The sequence below is a fragment of the Macaca thibetana genome, chromosome 4 (assembly GCF_024542745.1).
Source record: "Macaca thibetana thibetana isolate TM-01 chromosome 4, ASM2454274v1, whole genome shotgun sequence".
In the NCBI taxonomy this organism is placed as follows: domain Eukaryota; kingdom Metazoa; phylum Chordata; class Mammalia; order Primates; family Cercopithecidae; genus Macaca; species Macaca thibetana.
This window is the reverse complement of record NC_065581.1, coordinates 148,637,034-148,657,020: the sequence shown is the minus strand read 5'-3', so window position 1 is coordinate 148,657,020 and position 19,987 is coordinate 148,637,034. Positions and strand designations below refer to the sequence as shown.

General features: G+C 38.3%; 1 protein-coding gene across 2 annotated transcripts; it reads left to right on the top strand.

Annotated features, from left to right (window-relative positions):
• The first annotated feature begins 328 nt into the window (after positions 1-328).
• Positions 329-17,369, top strand: RSPH4A (radial spoke head component 4A). Of its 2 annotated transcripts, XM_050786611.1 has the most exons (6): positions 329-1,477; positions 7,004-7,238; positions 11,861-12,601; positions 13,803-13,947; positions 14,667-14,784; positions 16,597-17,369. In XM_050786611.1, the coding sequence occupies exons 1-6, from the start codon at positions 792-794 to the stop codon at positions 16,829-16,831; spliced, it is 2,160 nt and encodes a 719-aa protein (XP_050642568.1). In that variant the 5' UTR covers positions 329-791; the 3' UTR covers positions 16,832-17,369. The 2 variants fall into 2 exon arrangements, with proteins under 2 accessions (XP_050642568.1, XP_050642569.1); XM_050786612.1 differs by lacking the exon at positions 13,803-13,947 and having other exon boundaries at positions 16,597-16,701.
• Positions 17,370-19,987: the final 2,618 nt, after the last annotated feature.

Genomic DNA, 19,987 nt, shown 5'->3' with positions numbered 1-19,987 from the left:
TATTTATAAGTTTTCTGTATTGCCTTATCCTCAAGTATAATATTCTGCCTAATCATCAGGAGATTCCTTATAAGCAGGAAGAACAAAACTCAGGACTGCTTTGTCTATTCTCCGAGTCTTTAAAGTTGGTTGGTTGTAGGTGATGCACGCTAAATGTGAGGCTTGGGCTCTCATGGTCAGCTCACTGGGGTCCCGTTGTCACCTGCATCTCCAAGATTACCAAGGTCGGTCTCTTCCGCCCTCTCTCCTCCTCTCTCTCCCTCTCTCCCTCCCGCCCTCCCTTCCTCTCTTCTTCCCTTCCTTCTCTCTCTCTCTCACACACACACCCTCCACACACACGCTTCATGGATATACTGTCCCTCCACTAACGCACCACTCGCTCCTCACAGCACAACTTGGATCAAAGTCTCAGACCCCTGAAGATCTCTCGCATGGGGTCGCCATTCTTCCTTTGTGCTCAAGGCGCAGGACCTGGAGTTCTCAGTTTCCAAGCAAGACTGGTCTAGTCTAAGTCGGATTGGCTGCGATAGAACGAGGTTATACCAAATCACAAAGCTAGGATTTTCATCTCTCTCTCAGTCTCCGCCCTCGAATCCCGGCAACAGGGCGCTGTGTGTTTTTCTGAGAGGAACCCGGCCTGGGGTTGCTATGGAGATAGGACGCAGCAACTTACAGAGCAACCAGGACCCAGAAATCGCTTAAGAGACCGCGGCAAAGTAACTGAACTGAGTTGCCTTCTTCCATATTTTCACGCCCCTTTCATCCAGAACATTTTTTCTCGAACTGCTTCCATGGAAGACTCAACCTCCCCGAAGCAAGAAAAAGAAAACCAAGAAAAACTAGGGGAAGCAAGGCGGTCATGGGAAGGAAAGACAGCAGCTTCTCCCCAATATTCTGAGCCTGAGTCGTCTGAGCCCTTGGAGGCGAAGCAGGGGCCAGAAACTGGACGCCAGTCCGGAAGCAGCCGTCCTTGGAGCCCCCAGTCTAGAGCCAGGACGCCTCTGGGTGGCCCCGCGGGGCCAGAAACATCATCACCCGCTCCTCTCTCTCGGCGGGAGCCCTCTTCCACTCCTTCTCCCCCGGCTCCGGCCAGACAAGACCTCGCGGCACCACCTCAGTCACACAGGACCACGAGTGTGATTCCTGAAGCAGGAACACCTTATCCTGATCCTTTGGAACAATCATCTGATAAAAGAGAATCAGTTCCTCTTCACACAAGCCAGTCAGAGCGAAACACCTTTCAACAGTCTCAGCAACCCAAACTCCACCTGTGTGGACCAAGGGACGTGAGCTATAACAATGCTAAACAGAAAGAGCTGAGATTTGACGTTTTTCAGGAGGCAGACTCAAACAGTGATTGTGATTTACAGCTGCCTGCGCCTGGGGATTCTGAAGGGGCCCCCAGCATGCTTGAGACCGCCATTCAGAATGCTAAGGCTTACCTGCTGAAGACTAGTAGCAAGTCGGGCTTTAATCTGTAAGTCTCAGAGGGAAAAAAGATAAAAGTTTGGCAAAGCAAGAGGGTGTCTGAGTATCTCTGTGTGAGAGTGTGTTTCTGTGAGTGAATCAAAATATATTTGAAAAGATTGTATTAGTAAAAGAGAGTTAATGACATAAGTCTGGATCACATGACTCAAAACAGGTCATTAATGGAGATTCTTATGCCTTCTTTTTCTTAACGTTTTTTTTTTTTTTTTTTTTTTTTTTTTTTTTTTTTGCTTTTCCTGCAGCTTCTTCAAAGATCCTAGGCACACACAAAAAATAAAACTTAGGAATTATGGAGTCTCGGGCTTGAAAGATATCATAAAGACCATAAAGTCCAAGCATCTCTCCAGGATACTTGTGAAAAATAACTGTCTACCAGTGAAAGCAATCATATGTCTCTCATCTGTAGATGCTATGGCTTGCATGGCTTTTGAGTTCCCAACCCAGGCTGTGCTAGGGTGACCACCATCTCAGTTTGGCTGAGCGCTGAAAGTTCTTTATCCTAAGAAACCCCTTAGTCCTCACAAACTAGGAGAACTGGTCACTATACAAGCCACCTGGAACACATGCCATTTTATCCAAGTCTCTTAAAATGTGATGATCAATAGTCTACATATGTTCTGCCCATCCCATTATAGCTTTAATTTTAGAACTTACGACAATGTAGATTTCTATAGATTTTTGCTTCCAGAGTTACATAATGATAGGGTCAATAGTATTTTAGGGCTAGAAGGGATTTTGGAAAACATCTAATACAACTCACTTGTTTTTGTAAATGAGGAGACCAAGTCATGGAGAACCTAATTTGCTCAAGATTCCAGTGGCTGACAACACTTAGGGACTCTTACCTCTCCCTCCATCACTAAGCTCCAGCCCCATGGCTGTTCCCTGGGCCCAGAAGGCTTCTTTTCTAAGTCTTTGTCTGGCTGGCTCCTCATTCTTCGGAACTCAACTTCCATGGAACACTACTAAAAAGCTTATTCTTTTCCTTCATAGCATTTAATGTCATTCATAATTGTATATACAGAGAGATAGACTTATATTTGATTATCTGACTCTCCCACTAGATTGCAGGCCCCCAGAGGGTAGGGACTCGGAATTTTGTATACCACTATATACTTAGTGGTAGCACAATGCCAGCAACTATTAATCGAGTAAGAAGAAATGAATGCTTTTTATATTCTTTCACTCTACAACAACCAACATAGAAGACTTCTTGTTGTTGCTGTTGGTTTTGTCTGTTTTGAGACAGAGTCTGCTTTGTCGCCCGGGCTGGAGTGTAGTGGCACCATCTCGGCTCATTGCAGCCTCTGCCTCCCGGGTTCAAGTGATTCTCCTACCTCAGCCTCCCAAGTAACTGGGATTACGGGCATGAGCCACTGCGCCCAGCCTCAACACAGAAGACTTCTGTGACAGAATGTTTGGGATTCTGTTTTCCTATCCACAAGCAAGCAATCACTTCTGCAGTGGGCATCAACTAGGTGTCCTCTGATTCAATTCTGACATATCCACCTGGAGACAGCGTCAGATCCCACAGGTTGAGGGCTCAATCCCACAAGACTTCCCCACACTTCCAATGCCAATCACAAGCCCCAGGCTGATTAACCTGTGCTTCTGACCAACCAGCTATAAATCAGGGATCCCACAACTCCCTCCTTGGGTTCGACTGATGTGCTAGAGTGGCTCACAGAACTCAGGGAAACACTAATATTACTGGCTTATTATAAAGGATATTACAAAGGATGCATATGAAGAGGTATTGGGTAAGGAGTGCAAAGCTTCCATGCCCTCTCTGGGAAGGCCACCCTCCAGCAACCTCCATGTGTTCAGCTGGCAGATGCTCCCCGAAACCTGTTCTCTTGGGTCTTTTATGGAGATGTTATTGGATAGGCATGATTGATGACTGTGTAGAAATGTGACTTACAGGGGTAAAATCTAATGCTAAGAGACTGAGTGGGGAGACCCAGCAAGGCCTATCCAGATTCTTCTTGGCCTCTCTGTGGAGCATTATTTCCTCCTTGATATGGAGCAGGACCTCTTTTGAAATGCGGGTCTTATGACCGTCAATCAGACAAAGTAGGTTAGAGAATTTCATTATGGCCAGACATGGAGAAAGGTTAGAGTATACTTTGTTTCTAAGGCCTATCTTGGGGAGAAATGAAAAGTGGTATGAGACTTACGAGTCAGAAACTATGCATGAAAACCAATGTATATAAATCATAATTCCCAAGTTTTCACCATAATCTATTGGGGTGCTTCCTGATTAATCAGTAAATATTAATTAAATGCCTACTGAGTATACATTGTGGCAAATATTTGCAGCTATTACTAGGCTTTAAGATATAGGAGATAAAATTGTAAAGTCTAATGAATAAAAACATTAATGTATGATGTGCGAAATCTCATGAAATGTGAGATCAGTTTGAAATACTATTTATTAGTTAATTATTTTTTTTTTTTTTTTTTTTGAGACAGAGTCTCACTCTGTCCCCCAGGATGGAGTGCGGTAGCACGATCTTGGCTCACTGTAAGCTCTGCCTCCCAGGTTCACGCTATTCTCCTGCCTCAGCCTCCCAAGTAGCTGGGACTACAGGCGCCCACCACCACACCCAGTTAATTTTTTTTTTTTTTTTTGTATTTTTAGTAGAGACGTGGTTTCACTATGTTAGCCAGGATAGTCTCGATCTCCTGACTTCATGATCCGCCTGCCTCTGCCTCCCAAAGTGTTGGGATTACAGGCGTGAGCCACCACACCCAGCCTATTAGTTAATATTTTAAACTACAATTTACTTAAGCTGCAAGAATGTAATTTGCTACCCTGTAGTGGATTCTACTTGAATTTCTGATAAACTGCTTGACATATTGCCCTATGTTAGATAACAAGCATGAATTTACAAACTATTAAAATTGCAAAGGAATACATTACAAATACTTGTGAGTTCACTAACAATTTAAAACTGAATGCAAAAACATGAGAAATTTTTTATTGAATTATTTTATATTTTATAATTGATATTACTTACATATCTAAATTTAATTTTATTTCCAAATGCTGTCTCTGAGGTAATAAGTGAATATCTTCCATAATATTCACTGCTATCCTCTAAGTACTTTAGTGCCTGCAGTTCAAAATTGTTTAGTAAAAGATGACTTTAACTCCATCTCTTATATGCAGATCTAATTTGACAGCCATAAAAGCTATTTTTCATGGCAATTTAAACAATCTTTGACTGAAATATGGAATCTGAAAATGGTTTTTCGTCATTGAATTAAAAGGCTATAGGAAAGAATTGCTTGCTCCTTTTCTTCCATTAAAAAAATAAATTGTTAATCCTCCCTAATAGAAAAAACTATAATTGTAAATGAAAACCTAATGCATATATTTCATAATTTGACACAAAGGCATTTTCAGGTGTGGACTTGAATAAAGCACATATATGCATTATATTGAAACCTGAAAAATAAAATGAAAATTTGGATTGAGAGTCCCTAATTTGATGCCATCCACATCTGCTATTGAAGCAGATCAAACCCTTTCATTATTAACCCAGCTATTGCCCGATAACCAACAGTGTTTTTCGTCTGCAGTCTTCTCCATGAGTTTTCTTTTTCTTTTCTTTTCGAGACGGAGTCTCACTTTGTCACTCATGCTGGAGTGCAGTAGCATGATCTTGCTCACTGCAACCTCCGCCTCCCGGGTTCAAGTGATTCTCCTGACTCAGCCTCCCAAGTAGCTGGAATTACAGGTGCCTGCCACCACACCTGATTAATTTTTGTTTTTTTTAATAGAGACGGGGTTTTACCATGTTGGTTAGGCTGGTCGTAAATTCCTGACCTCCGGTGGTTCACCCACCTCTGGCTCCCAAAGTGCTGGGATTACAGGCAGCCACTGCGCCCAGCCTTCTCCATGAGTTTCAACAGTGCATGAATATTAAGGAAGCTTGATGAAGTTTTAAAGAAACTCCTAGTCAAAACATTTCTGTTCATTTACAAGAATTATTTGAGGAAGGAATTTTATATTCTTCAAATACTGTATAATATTTTTAACTGCCCTTTACATTGATCTCCCATATAATATACATATTTTTCTTTGACATTTCTGAGGTCATTAGATAAATATAGACATTAAATGAAAAAGAAAAAGCAAAAAATATAGCTTGGGTCAATTAATAGAAAGTAGGCAATTATTGAACAACTGTTTATTTTGTTTGACTATAATAAGAGAGGAGATATACAAAATCCTAATCTTGGCCGTGAAGAACCTACTGCAGTTGCTGAATAGGAAATATATAATGTAATAACATTTCAGAGCAGCATATCATTGTTCTCAGGAAGAACCCCTCTGAACCAGGGAAGGATGATTTTGGGGAATGACTTGAGTGCTAAGTCCCTAAGAATGAAAGGAATTTTAAATTATTTTTTTAGAGAAATTATATATATGGTTCACAGCAAGCAAAAGCTCCCAGGTAGAACTTAGCAAATATATGAAAGTAATTTTATTAGAAGGTCTAAATGAACTAATAATTAGAAACAAAGTTGGAGAGATACAATGCGTATCCACCAGAGAAGCAATTTATACAAATTTCCACATTGAACAGAGGAGTTTTTTCTCAAGAAAAGAGCACTTTGACAGGACACAGGAACACTTTGACAGACATTTTGGCCTCTTAACATTCACTTTGTAATTCTGGTATTTGAAAAAGCAAACACTAGCAGTTCTATATAAAATGTAATATATTACTGAGAGGATAGAGGCAATTTCACTAATTCAGTTGTGAAATAAAAATCTAGGGCAGTGTTTGTAATAGAATAGAACAAAATGTTAGATTGTATCACATTTCAATAAAGGTAAGTAATATTTAATGGCACTTTTTTGTTGTGTGTAAGTGGATGTTACAATATGAAATGCAAGATGCTCTGAGAAACACTGAAGTACCAATTGGCTTAAAAAAAAAAATGGAAAGAAAGAGAACAGATCTTAAAGACAGAGTCAACAGGATTAGAAATCAAATTGGATTGGGTGAGGGCAGGGGAAGGGGAATGGAAAAGAAGTTATAGTAAAGAGTGAAAAATAATGTTAATCACTTTTAAATATATAACCAAAAGATTGTAATTTCAGAAATAAAATGTGAAAATGTACCTGATGTGGAATATGTATCATGCTCTAAAATGTTTTTCCTTAATAACTTAAACATCCTTATTATATTAGAATCATTTCCTGAGGAAAACTCTAGGATAAGTTATTTCTGGCATAGTAGAAATTACCTTAAGTGTTATCCACTGAAAATCTCTGAAGACTTTCAGTTATTGAAGTTCCCTAAAAACAAACTAACTGAGTCTGCAAATAGCTGTTCAATAATTGCCTACTTTATATTAATTGACCTAAGCTATATTTTTTCTTTTTTTGTTTTTCATTTAACGTCTATATTTATCTAATGACCTCAGAAATGTCAAAGAAAAATGCTTCTTCAAATGCTCTTGACATGTATATTATCTGGAATTTTCTCTGTTTGGATAGATATGATCATCTTTCTAATATGTTGACCAAGATATTAAATGAGCGTCCTGAAAATGCTGTCGACATCTTTGAAAATATTAGCCAAGATGTGAAGATGGCACATTTTAGTAAAAAATTTGATGCACTCCACAATGAGAATGAGATGCTTCCAACATATGAAATAGCAGAAAAGCAAAAGGCTCTTTTTCTCCAGGGACATTTGGAAGGAGTTGACCAAGAATTGGAAGATGAAATAGTAAGTCACTACTATAAATTTTAATAATTAAATCTTAGGATTTTATTTGGGATGAATAGCTGTGGCTTTAAATTCATACCAACTGTATTTTATAGCTTTTTTTTTTTTTTTAGACAGGTGCCCAGGCTTGGAGTACAATGGCACGATCCTGGCTCACTGCAGCCTCTACCTCTCAGGGTCAAGCGATTCTCCTCCCTCAGCCTCCTGAGTAGCTGGGACTTCAGGCACGTGCCACCATGCCCAGCTAATTTTTGTATTTTTAGTAGAGATGGGGTTTCGCCATATCGGCCAGGCTGGTCTCAAACTCCTGACCTCAAGTGATCTGCCTACCTTGGCCTCCCAGAATGTTGGGACTACAGGAGTGAGCCACTGCACCTGGCCTTTATAGCTTCTTACATAGTATTTGCATCTTATTTTTGGAAAGTATCTTCAAGCCTTCTTTAGTCAACCTCATTTCACACTAGTCATTTCCTTGATTAGGGATTTCTTGTTTTATCATACTGTGTTTTAGTATTTTGCAAGCTAAAACAGATTGTTATAGGTTTGTATGCTAAGTTTCTTAATATTAGAGAAAAGGATTTCTTCACATTTTATATTCTCCAAGGTGCCTGGTGCAGATCTAGATGTACAGCTATCTTTTGCTAAAGATTTGTTGAATAATGAATAAATGTTAGATAATTAAAAATCAGGTTTTAAATCCAGTTGCATATTTATTAGAAAATTCAGAAGCACTTCTAATGTCATTTGTATTTTCTTCTAAGACAAGCTCCTTATGTTATGACTTGATATTATGTATATTACATCAATGGGACGTAATACAAGAGGAGAGGAGTAAAATACTTTTTTAAATCGTCATAGACAAAATGTTGAAAATATTTGGAGTTGGTGACAGAGATTGAAAAAAGCTATAATTAGAGAATAAAATCTTATATATCAAAGAAATTTTAATTTCAAATATTTCATAATAGTATTGGCTATTCTGTTTCCTAAATACTCATATACTTGTAATTTGTACACATCTGCTGAACTTACGTTCTGTTACCACTAGATTATTTAAGATGTGTCTATATACTTTCAAATTTGATGTTTGGAGTAAGGTATTTTCAAAATAGCACTCTGTCAGGGAAGAGAGAAGAGAGACAGTAGATGCTGTCTCTAGGCTAAGCAGCCTACGAGGAGAGAGCTAACTGACAGTAAGATCTGTAGTACTCATACAAAAGGAACAGGTGATAGGTGTCAAGGAGTTGACATTGGACAGTTTCAACAAGGTGGCAGTTGGTTCTGTAGCCATATCCAGTGATGATGAGTCTGGGAGCGAACAGCATATGGAGATGAGGCAGATAGGCAGGCATTCTCATGCAGGAGTTAATCAAAGAAACTTCAGACTTCAGGGTAAGAATGGGTGCCCTTTATAGGCACAGCATTACAAGGTAGGACTTTGCGTCCTAAAACTAGGATATGGGGTGAGAATACAAATAAGCTGTTTTGATCATGGGACCTGGGCCCTTTAACTAGATTCCATAAATCTTCCTCATAAGGGATAAGATTGGCTTTACAGCCTGGAACAGCTGAGTCATCAGGTGAAGATTAAAAGCTCCACCTCAGAAAGTAGAAAGATGCAGGAACAGATAGACAGAGAGGTCTCTCCGATGCATTGAAATATGAACTACATGACCAACCCTGTCCCTGACTTACGTTTAGAGTGTTCATGTTTTTATTCCTGCCTTTAACCACACCAGAATTCATTTGCTTAGTCTTCAGCATTCATTTATTCATTCACCCATTTATTGATACACAATGTGACTACTGCATTCCGAGTACTGAGATACACATGGGAAAAAGACTTTTCTGACTTTAAGTTGCTTACAATTTAGAAAAAGGCAAAAAAGACTGGAAAGCCATTTGATTAGTGCAATAAAGAGCTAGCCTCATTTGATGGAGTAAACATGGGCTTTGGAGGTAGCCAGATCTGAGTTAGAATCCTAGTTCAACTAGCTTGCTAGTTGTGTGATTTTGAGCAAGAGGCTAAACTTTCCAAGCCTTAAGGACAATCAAATGGCAAAAACCTGAGGGGTGGAGGTAGTATATATAAAGGATTTGGCCTATAATAGGAACTTAATAGTAGCAATTATTATTATATTGTTTTGACAACATGATAAATGACAGAATGGAACAACTAACTCTGCTATTGGTAATTGGGCAAGGCTTTTTAGTGGAGGTAATATTTCATTTGGGCCATGAAGGATAAGCAGGAGTTCACCAGGTGAAGACTCTTAGAAATTAAATTCTTAGAAAAAAGAACAATAAAATAATCAGGAAAGATTATTTGATGTTTGGAAAAGTCGAGTGTGGGTTTGAGGGAGTGATTGATGGAAATGAAGCAAACAGAGTGCTTAAAGCCAGACTGTTCTTTGTGCGTTGATAAGTAACTTCTTTCTTGTAAACAGTAAGAAGTTTTTAAATAGAGAATAGCATGGTCTGACTTTTGGTTTAGAAAGATAACTCTGATCATAATATGAAAGATAATGAAAAAAGAAAGGTAGAATGGGGCCGGGAGGAGAGTGTTAGAAGCCTTCTGCTATAGCACAAGTAGTGAGGATGGTGACTAATGCAGTATAAATGAATACAAGAGGAGGAAATAATGCCAACAAATTTTTATGTGCTAGAATCAATAGGAATCTAACTACTTAAATACTGAAGGTCAAGGAAGTCAGAGGAAACAAAGATGACCAAACTTTCTGGTGTGAGAAACTGAGATGTCACTGGTGAAGAAAGAGTACATAGAAAAAAGAGAAAACTTTGAGAGAAACGTGAATTAAATATTAAACTGAGGTATTTTTAGAATACTTAAGTGAAATTTATCAGAAGTGGCTAGAAATATGTGTAGAATATGGAAGAAAATCAGAGTTAAAGAAACTTTAAACAGCCACTTATCACTTGAAGTGGTGTGGAGAACTCTTCCAAGCATAAAGTGTTGAGAGATGCGATAAGTGAAAAGGATATTTTAACAACATCAACATTTGGAGCTCAAGAAATAAGGGAGCAATTAAAGAGACTTAAGATGAAATAGTTCTAAAGGGCCAAATAGGATAGGTACAGCAAATGTCAAGGAAAGACTTTTGCAATCCTACATCAAGGCGATGAGGATTTTAAAAAGTCATTGTACTTATTTTGACACTACAATTATAATATAAATAATAGCATATCATTTGTAAGAATAGCAGAGCTCTCAAGTTCTTCATCTTGAGGGTCAAGGTTTGTCTTGCAAGTTTTCTTGACCTATAGTTGAAGTTCTTTCCTACTTTTTCACAAATGTGTTTCTTTTTCTTTCTTTCTTTTTTCTATTTTTTTTTTGAGATGGAGTCTCTCTCTGTGATCCAGGCTGGAGTGCAGTGGCGTGATCTCGGCTTACTGTGAGCTCTGCCTGTCGGGTTCACGCCACTCTCCTGTCTCAGCCTCCCGAATAGCTGGGACTACAGGTGCCCGCCACCACACCCGGCTAATTTTTTGTGTTTTTAGTAAAGATGGAGTTTCACCATGTTAGTCAGGATGGTCTTGCTTGTGATCTGCCTGACTCGGCCTCCCAAAGTGCTGGGATCACAGACGTGAGCCACCATGCCCAGCCTTCACAAATGTGTTTCTATGGTTCATTTGAGACTCTGCTTATTCATTTCTCTGTATTTCTTTTGTGGAATTTTTTTATTTCTCTCATTTTAAATTCAAAATAATTTATTATAAGTAGGAGGAGCATCTGACTACATTATGGCTTCAAGTATAGACATGAGTACTTTATTATATGTTCCTTTTATTTATTCCATACATTACATTACACAGGATACTACATTAATTTTTAGTGGTCCTATATATATAAAACCATGCACTTAATAAATGTTTATTATTTTTAAAGATATATAGTAATATAGACATATGTAAAACCATATTTTGTTCTAAATATATGTGTACATAGTTATTCTACATCTTATTTTAGGATAGTAAGGGAGTCACTTAAATATTTTTTATAAAACAGGAATGTTGAATTTTTATTATTCATACTGATTATTAAATTTTCTCTACCTATGTACATAAACAAGGTAGCTATTATACATTAATGAGTATAAGATACAAGAGAAGCTACATTTATAAATAATGAGAGAAGAACCGAGATTCAGGAATTATCATACTTTGATCTAAGTATTTTTGTTTCTTGACATGAAGTCTCACTCTGTTGCCTAGGCTGGAATGCAGTGGTGCAATCTCAGCTCACTGCAACCTCCTCCTCCCGGGTTCAAGTGATCCTCTTGCCTCAGCCTCCCAAGTAGCTGGTACTACAGGCAGGCACCACCATGCCCAGCTAATTTTTGTGTTTCTATTAGAGACGGGGGTCTCACCATGTTGGCCAGGCTGGTCTTGAACTCCTGAGCTCAGGTGATCCACCCACCTCAGCCTCCCAAAGTGCTGGGATTACAGGTGTGAACCACCGTGCCCAGCCAATTTGATCTAAATCTTGAGAGAAATGTCAAAGAAGTGGTGGAGAAAGTAGAATATCAAGATACATAAAAAAGACAAGGGAAGCAAGCATTTGTCTTATCGATAAATTTTAACCACAGCATTTGTTTCTGCAGGCAGAAAACGCTCTTCCAAATGTAATGGAGTCAGCTTTTTATTTTGAACAAGCTGGAGTTGGTTTGGGCACAGATGAGACATACCGCATATTTCTTGCCCTCAAACAGCTTACTGACACCCACCCAATCCAAAGATGCCGCTTCTGGGGAAAGATCTTGGGTCTGGAAATGAATTATATTGTAGCTGAAGTGGAGTTTCGTGAGGGGGAAGATGAGGAGGAAGTGGAAGAGGAAGATGTGGCTGAAGAGAGGGACAATGGAGAAAGTGAAGCTGATGAAGATGAGGAAGATGAATTACCAAAATCCTTTTACAAGGCCCCACAGGCTATACCAAAAGAAGAAAGTAGAACAGGTGCCAACAAATATGTCTATTTTGTTTGCAATGAACCAGGAAGACCATGGGTGAAGTTACCACCAGTTATACCTGCACAAATTGTAATTGCAAGAAAAATCAAGAAATTTTTCACTGGGCGATTGGATGCTCCCGTCATAAGCTACCCACCTTTCCCAGGAAATGAGAGTAATTATTTACGAGCGCAAATTGCCCGAATTTCAGCAGGAACCCACGTCAGTCCTCTAGGATTTTATCAGTTTGGTGAAGAGGAAGGAGAGGAAGAAGAAGAGGTAGAAGGTGGGCAAAATAGCTTTGAGGAAAACCCTGATTTCGAAGGCATCCAAGTGATTGATCTAGTAGAATCCCTATCCAATTGGGTTCATCATGTACAGCATATTCTCTCTCAGGTAGGAGCTTTGCAGTTCTCAATCTATCAGGTAATTAAGCAAATATTCATTAAATTATCACTATAATGCATGAAGATACACAAAATAAAGGCCTTTGGATTCTATTTAATAGGCAGGAAAAGAGATAATTAAAAACACAGCCAAAAATGCAGAGTAATATAAAATTCCGGTGTCTATATAATTGTCTATATAACTGAAGGTCCCAGGGATCTCCAAACAGACTTTATTTTCTATTTGAAAATAAAACACATTCTTCTGTGGAACATTTGACAAATGATGTACAGATTTAGATTTGTGTGTTCTGCAATTACGCAATTTTTTTATATGTTTAATATAGATGGGTACATTAATTTTGAAAACAGTTCTTTAATTTTATCTCTATAATACCTGTAGCTTTTATGTCAAGAACAGTAAGGGATTATAACAAAAACAAAAAACAAAGTAACAGTGCTATATAGCAGTTATGTAACACCTATTGTTCCAGGTGTGCGTGTGTTTGTGTGTGTGTGTGTGTGTATAAGATTTAATCTTTACAACAACCCCATGAAACAGTATTATTATCCTCAATTTTCAGATGAGGACATAGAAACAGAGAGTTTAGGAAATGTGACAAAAGGAACATAGCTAATAAGGAACAGAATCAGATGTGAGACTGCACAGAATGGACCCAGTGCATCCACTTAACCCTTGTGCTATACTACCTCATCTGCAGGTAGAAAATCTTCATTATACTTTGATCTAGATAAGAGATACTCTTAGCTTTCTCTACATAAGAGTTAACTAAATGAGACATTATAAACCCTAAACCTCCATAAATAATCTTATTACCACATTTAAATGTTATTGTTAATAATCATTATCATAATAGCTTCAGCTCTCTCATAGATTATTTACCACAAACCAGTAAAATAACACTCTTACCTTTTTCACTAAGGTTCTGCTAATTTTAAAATATAAGTGATAATTTTAAAATACACATTCTGTGACTTCAAGAATTTGGCAAATTCTCAAAATAAACAGCATGGCTTTTTCCTTGAAACAACCTAGATGAAACTAGCACTTGGAAAATGTACATAGAATTGAATGAATGAATAATCGATTAAATTCCCAGAGTGATGCTTCATCCTGATCAATTCAAATGAATGTTCTGAAATTTTAAGGTCCCCATTAGACTACTAAATCTTGCAACATTCATTCCTAGGGTCGCTGTAATTGGTTCAACTCCATACAAAAAAACGAGGAAGAAGAAGAGGAAGGAGAGGAAGAAGATGAAGAAAAAGAAGAGCCTGACTACATAGAACAGGAAGTGGGACCTCCTCTTTTGACACCAATCTCGGAAGATTTAGGTTATTTTACATAACTATTATCACACACAGACACACAAACAACATAATATACTATGTGCGTTATATAGTAAATATGAGAGTTGGAAAGCTCTAAAAAGTGAACAAGAGCCAAGGTCTCATCCTCTTCCCATTCGTGTTCTGGGATGATAGGGAGTGAAGAATATAGCTGGCCACATCAATGTTGTCTGACAGAGGTTGAAGGAGTCATGTAGAGAGGAAACATAAGTTGGCTGTAGCGCTTTCTGGAAATGCTGACAATTGTCTCCTTTATTATTCTTGTCTTGCATTCTGCAGACCATAAACAAATGGCATAAATATTCTTGGTCCTGGTTTTTAAAAACTCTACTCTCATTCCTATATTATTTCTTTCCCTTCAGTTTTGGAGTATTTGTGCTTGCAACCCTTGATCTCAATTAATAATAATATACCTTTCATTAGGCCATCAAATACTACTCACTCTACCACACAAGCCTCCTTTCCCTTAATAAAACTTCTTGTCTTGGTTGCAAAAATGGAGATATATATTTCAAATTCCATTGTTCCAAAACATTCATGAAGTACCCTCCTGATTTTGTTAAGCTGCTGCTGTTTTTCCTTTCTATATCAAATATGTGTGTATCTGTGTTTGTGCATGCATGTGTGGATTTAAAAAAATAGCTTACACAGTAGATTCTTGTCTAGTCAGGAATTAAGCTTTTGCATTTCTCTTTGGGTTCCAGAGATTCAGAATATACCCCCTTGGACAACACGGTTATCCTCAAATCTCATTCCACAATATGCTATTGCAGTCCTTCAATCCAACCTTTGGCCTGGAGCATATGCCTTCTCCAATGGCAAGTAAGTATCTGACCACTTATAAAGCCATTTCTGTGATTAGTTAAGCTCTGGAAATTATAAATAACCACTACAATGTTAAGTTACTATCATTGTTTTCTTCTTGTTGTTTTGTTTTGTTTTTTTGAGACAGAGTCTTGCTCTGTCACCCAAGCTGGAGTGCAGTGGCATGATCTCAGCTCACTGCAACCTCCGCCTCCTGGGTTCAAACTATTCTCCTGCCTCAGCCTCCCCAGTAGCTGGGATTACAGGCATGCACCACTGTGCCCAGCTAATTTTTGTATTTTTTTTTTTTTTTAGTAGATACGAGGTTTCACCATGTTAGCCAGGCTGGCCTCAAACTCCTGATCTCATGATTCACCCCCCATCGGCCTCTCAAAGTGCTGGGATTACATGTTTGAGCCACCATGCCTGGCCGGTACTATCGTTTTAACGCATCTTTGGCATATTATGTGTGTTTGGCATAAAATTTATTAAAATAACATCTGTGATACACAATAAAACATCAAATTCAGGACATTAAGTAGTAATTCGGACTTCTACCCTTTCATCTTAATTATCAGTTTGTTGAAATAAAATATGGTTTTTCATCAATGATTATTTGGGTAATGACTTATTCATTCACTTAGAAGATTAATGGAGGTATTTCTAAGCTGTATTTAAATTAGTTTAAATCTCAGATCATTTTTGTTGGAAATCTTGATAAAAGATAATTAAAATAGGCTATCGCTTTCAAAGGAATTAAGATCAAGAGGACACTGAAAATAATTTTATCCCTTACCTAGAACATATACTTCTATTTGTCTTATGTTTCCATTTCTTTCCTAATAACCCAGTGTCAGAAGCTTAGCTTATCTGGAGAGAAAGCTGAGCAGCCAGGTGTTAGAGTAGCCATTAAAGCACAACAAGCTAAAAATGAGAGTTAAGCCTTCAATCATTTACTGTGATAGTATAAGCAAGAGAAACCTTTGACATCCCCGTTCCATTTTCCCCCATGGAATGACCCTCTAGTGGAGAGTCAGGTGGATCAGCACAGATATGGCTATCATAGATGTGGAGGTGCTGGGGTCATCTCATTGACAAGGGAATCCTCAAATGGCTCCTGCAGTTTTACAGACCTGGAGACCAAGAGGAGGATGAGAGGGGCTGGAAGTGAAAAAGTGCTGAGCACAGAGAGCAGAGAAAGGAGGGGTTGGAAAGGTCTCTGCTGAAGGCCTCAGATAAAGAGACCTAGGAATGGAAGCACTTGGTCTAGGAATGCAAACATTGAAGAGCATGACTAGCCAAAGGGGCCAGCATCCTTGACTGCAACTTCCCATAAAGACAGCAATGCATTGTACTCCAAGTCTGGTGTGCCAGGTAAACTCTTTGTGATTGCCTATGGTCATACCTAAAAAAAGTAACACATAGGTTTCTAACTACAAGCCCAACTCTTTGCCCAGGCAGGAGTCTGCAGGGTTAGCTATTTTTAAATCTTTCTAACTTTGTGGAAGGTAATAACTTTTTTTTCCTCCCCTGAAAATAATTGAAGGAAGAAAGGCTTTTTTTTTTGCTTGTGGTCTAGGTGTAGGGTACATTTTAACAGTGTCTAGTCCCACAGTTTTTTTTTAACCAGCTTAAGCAGTTTGAATGAAAACAATTCCCTGTGGTAGAAAAATCATTGAGGAATATTTTACTTCTAGCATTTTACATGCATTGCTTTTTAAATTATAGGACCATGATATTCTAAGTACTTTAATATTACAGAAGGGTCCATTTTTCTGAGAAATTATATAATGATCTTTTTTTCTTTCCTTTTTTTTTTTTTACTTACAGAAAGTTTGAAAATTTCTACATAGGTTGGGGTCATAAGTATAGTCCAGACAATTATACACCCCCAGTTCCACCACCAGTTTATCAAGAATACCCCAGTGGACCAGAAATTACAGAAATGGATGACCCCAGTGTGGAGGAGGAGCAAGCTTTCAGGGCTGCACAAGAAGCAGTTCTACTTGCAGCTGAGAATGAAGAATCTGAGGAAGATGAAGATGAGGAAGATGATTATGACTAATAAACATAAAATTAGCCTGGTTTTATGTGACACTGATACACACATACCCCTTATATGAGACTAATTTTACACTTTTCTGTGTGTGTATATACATACACATGTCAGAAATTATTCAACTGCAAAAGTCAATCTTGAAAATATCAAGCTTGAAATTTCATATGTAGAAATACTAACATTTTTATTGAAAGATACTCATGGGATTTTCCAGAGGCTAAATAACATGCAATCACATCATTGTTCTGAGGGTTATGGATAATGGAATATGTGCTTGTACATTTTTGTTTTTAAAAGGGCTTAGGTTTCACATGGTCCAGGTGAGGTAAAACAATTAAAATAAATAAATAAATGGTCTCAGGTTTAATTTGTAATATGACAAACACTGGAAGATACAACCCACAGGAAATTCTTGGAAACATCAATACTTTTTTAAAGAGTGTCAAGGGGTATGAAAACAAAAAATACTGTCACTAAAGTAATGTATTGTTAACCTTTGTTAAGAACTGATCTCAGCATGTATTCTTAAACCTTTGTAATTACCTATGGTCGTGACTGTGATATTGTGTGCAAACACTGTATAGCATATATATTCATTTTTCCTGCTTGAGATAGTATCATAATTCCATCACCTGCTTAAAACTGTAGGGAACACTGAATTATTTTATTTTTATTTTTTTGGTGGGGAGGTGGTTGGGACAGAGTCTCTGTCGCCAGGCTAGAGTGCAGTAGTGCAATCTCGGCTCACTGCCACCTCTGCCTCCTGGGTTCAAGCGTTTCTCCTGCCTCAGCCTCCCGAGAAGCTGGGACTACAGGTGCGCGCCACTACGCCTGGCTTTATTTGTATTTTTCGTAGAGATGGGGTTTCACCATGTTAGCCAGGCTGGTAAATTTTTAACCCTTTTGTTACTTCTCAAAGTCTTCTCAGACTCCTCTTTCATCCTACAGAAATTGATTTGAACTGATTGGGGAAAAATGATTTGCTTTGCACAGATATGGTTAGCTGGATACAGCCAGAGACTTGACTTATATTTTCTAGCACTACTTCTCTAAAACATTATTTTCCCTCACTAAAAAAACATTTTTAAGTCCTATATGTACCAGATATACCTGTGGCTATGACTAAAAATTAGGCACTACTCTTGAAATCATAGAGCTTTCACTGAAGAGAGAACTATAAAAAGGTAAATAGAAATGTAAAATCAATTGCAATTTAGCAAGTGTTATGATACAAATATTACAGGTAACACAGAACAGTGCTTCTCAAATTCTATGATAAAGGAATTTTGGTAAGTTAAAAAAAATTCCAATTCATTACTGTTGTTTTTTAAAAATAAAATGACACAGCAGTTCTCAACATCTGTACTTACCTTGCCACAGACCTTCAGTTTGCAGATCACAGATCTGCACTTGGAGTAACATTGTTGTCAAACACTTAAGATGACTGACTTCAGACTTCAGCAAGTCAGGAAGCACTTCTAAGAGCCACCAGGTGGAGTGCTATGGGAGAAGGTTCTTGGTGGCATCAGCTGTATCCTGCCAAAGGACTTTTGGCTGAAAGGAATGAAATTTCAACTGCAAGAAGTGGTGAGAGATGAGCCTGCAGGGGCAAAGCAGGGCTATAGTGTGTAGGAAGTCTGGATTTTACCCATGAACAGTGAAGAGGATTACACTAGAAAGTCACACAAACATTTGTATTTGAGAACATTTTGCTACAGTGTAGATGGATGAGAGAGAATCCAGACTTGAGACAAGAAGACCAGTTAGGAGGTTATCACATTATCAGGTAACACAGTGGCTCAACCTGTAATCCCAGCACTTTGGGAGGCCAAGGCAGGTGGATCACCTAAGGTCAGGAGTTTGAGACCAGCCTGGCCAACATGGCGAAACCTCATCTCTACTAAAAATACAAACATAATACAAACATTAGTTGGGTATCATAGCATATGCCTGTAATCCCAGCTACTTGTGAGGCTGAGGCAGGAGAATCGCTTGAACCCAGGAAGTGGAGGCTGCAGTGAGCCAAGATCGCACCATTGGCACTCCAGCCTGGGCAACAGAATGAGACTCCATCTCAAGAAAACAAACAAACAAACAAAAAAACCCAGGATAACTGCAAGGGGATATAAAGTAGAAAACTGCGCCTGGGGGACTGAGATGGGAGGATCGCTTGAGCCCAGGAGGTCAAGTGAGCTATGATCGTGCCACTGCACTCCAGCCTGGGTGACAGAGCAAGACCATGTCTCAAAAAATTAAAAAAAAAAAAAAGAAAGAAAACTGGTTACCAGTCTGAAGGACAGAACATCAGGAAAGATGGTTTCCAAAATTAAATTGGCAATACTATTTCATTCTTGAAGTGCAACTTTCAATCTTTGTTGGCATACCTAAAATTCACAAGACTTCATTCATGTTGGTTGTTATTCATTTTCACGACATAGTAGACATGTTCTTTTTTGTTGCTTAATATCCATTTCCTTATCTACCCTGATTTCCTTTTGAGGAACTGCCTCTGTCCCATTAGATAGCCTCATGCCAATCAGATGTAGCCTCTCTGGGATCTAAATTATGGGCTCCTAACCAGATTGTTCCTTCTATAAATTAGACCATATTCTAGTTTCCAATGTTGGTTTGGTTCCAGCTAAGTTCTACCCATGGACTGTGAGCTTCTGGTAATTTTTTGATGAATTACATTGGCCAGGATTCTTGGTTGCAACCACACATGGCATATCCAACAAGAAGTGGAAAGTTTCTTTTCTACAGAACACATTAAACACAAGACTCTAAATCACAGTTGTATAGTTAAACAATAAAAGCAAATCCTTGTTTATAGAACTATGCCTGCTAAATATTATTTCTAAGCAGTGAGGAAGACATTTTATTATATATGTTCTCTAATGGAAGACAGCCAAATAGTTTAATGGTAAGAGTTTGCTTGGAAGTGAGATAGCCTAGGTTCATACCCTGGATCAAGATTATTTTGTTGGGCATATTACTAACCTCTCAGGGCTTTAGCTTGCTTCTTCATGGGGTTAATAATAGTACTTGTCTCACAGAACTATTCTGAAGATTAAACTAAGTAATATATGTAACATACTAAGAGTACCTAACAGAAGTAAGGACCCAATGCATATTAGCTTACAGTTATAAAATAAAACTGGTTTC

What these genes read in the sequence shown, in the direction of transcription:
- RSPH4A (XM_050786611.1), top strand. Translation starts at nt 792, where the DNA reads ATGGAAGACTCAACCTCCCCGAAGCAAGAAAAAGAAAACCAAGAAAAA. An exon ending in TACAGCATATTCTCTCTCAG is followed by an intron (nt 12,602 to 13,802) that starts GTAGGAGCTTTG and finishes ATTCATTCCTAG; the next exon opens with GGTCGCTGTAATTGGTTCAA. An exon ending in TATGCCTTCTCCAATGGCAA is followed by an intron (nt 14,785 to 16,596) that starts GTAAGTATCTGA and finishes TTTTACTTACAG; the next exon opens with AAAGTTTGAAAATTTCTACA.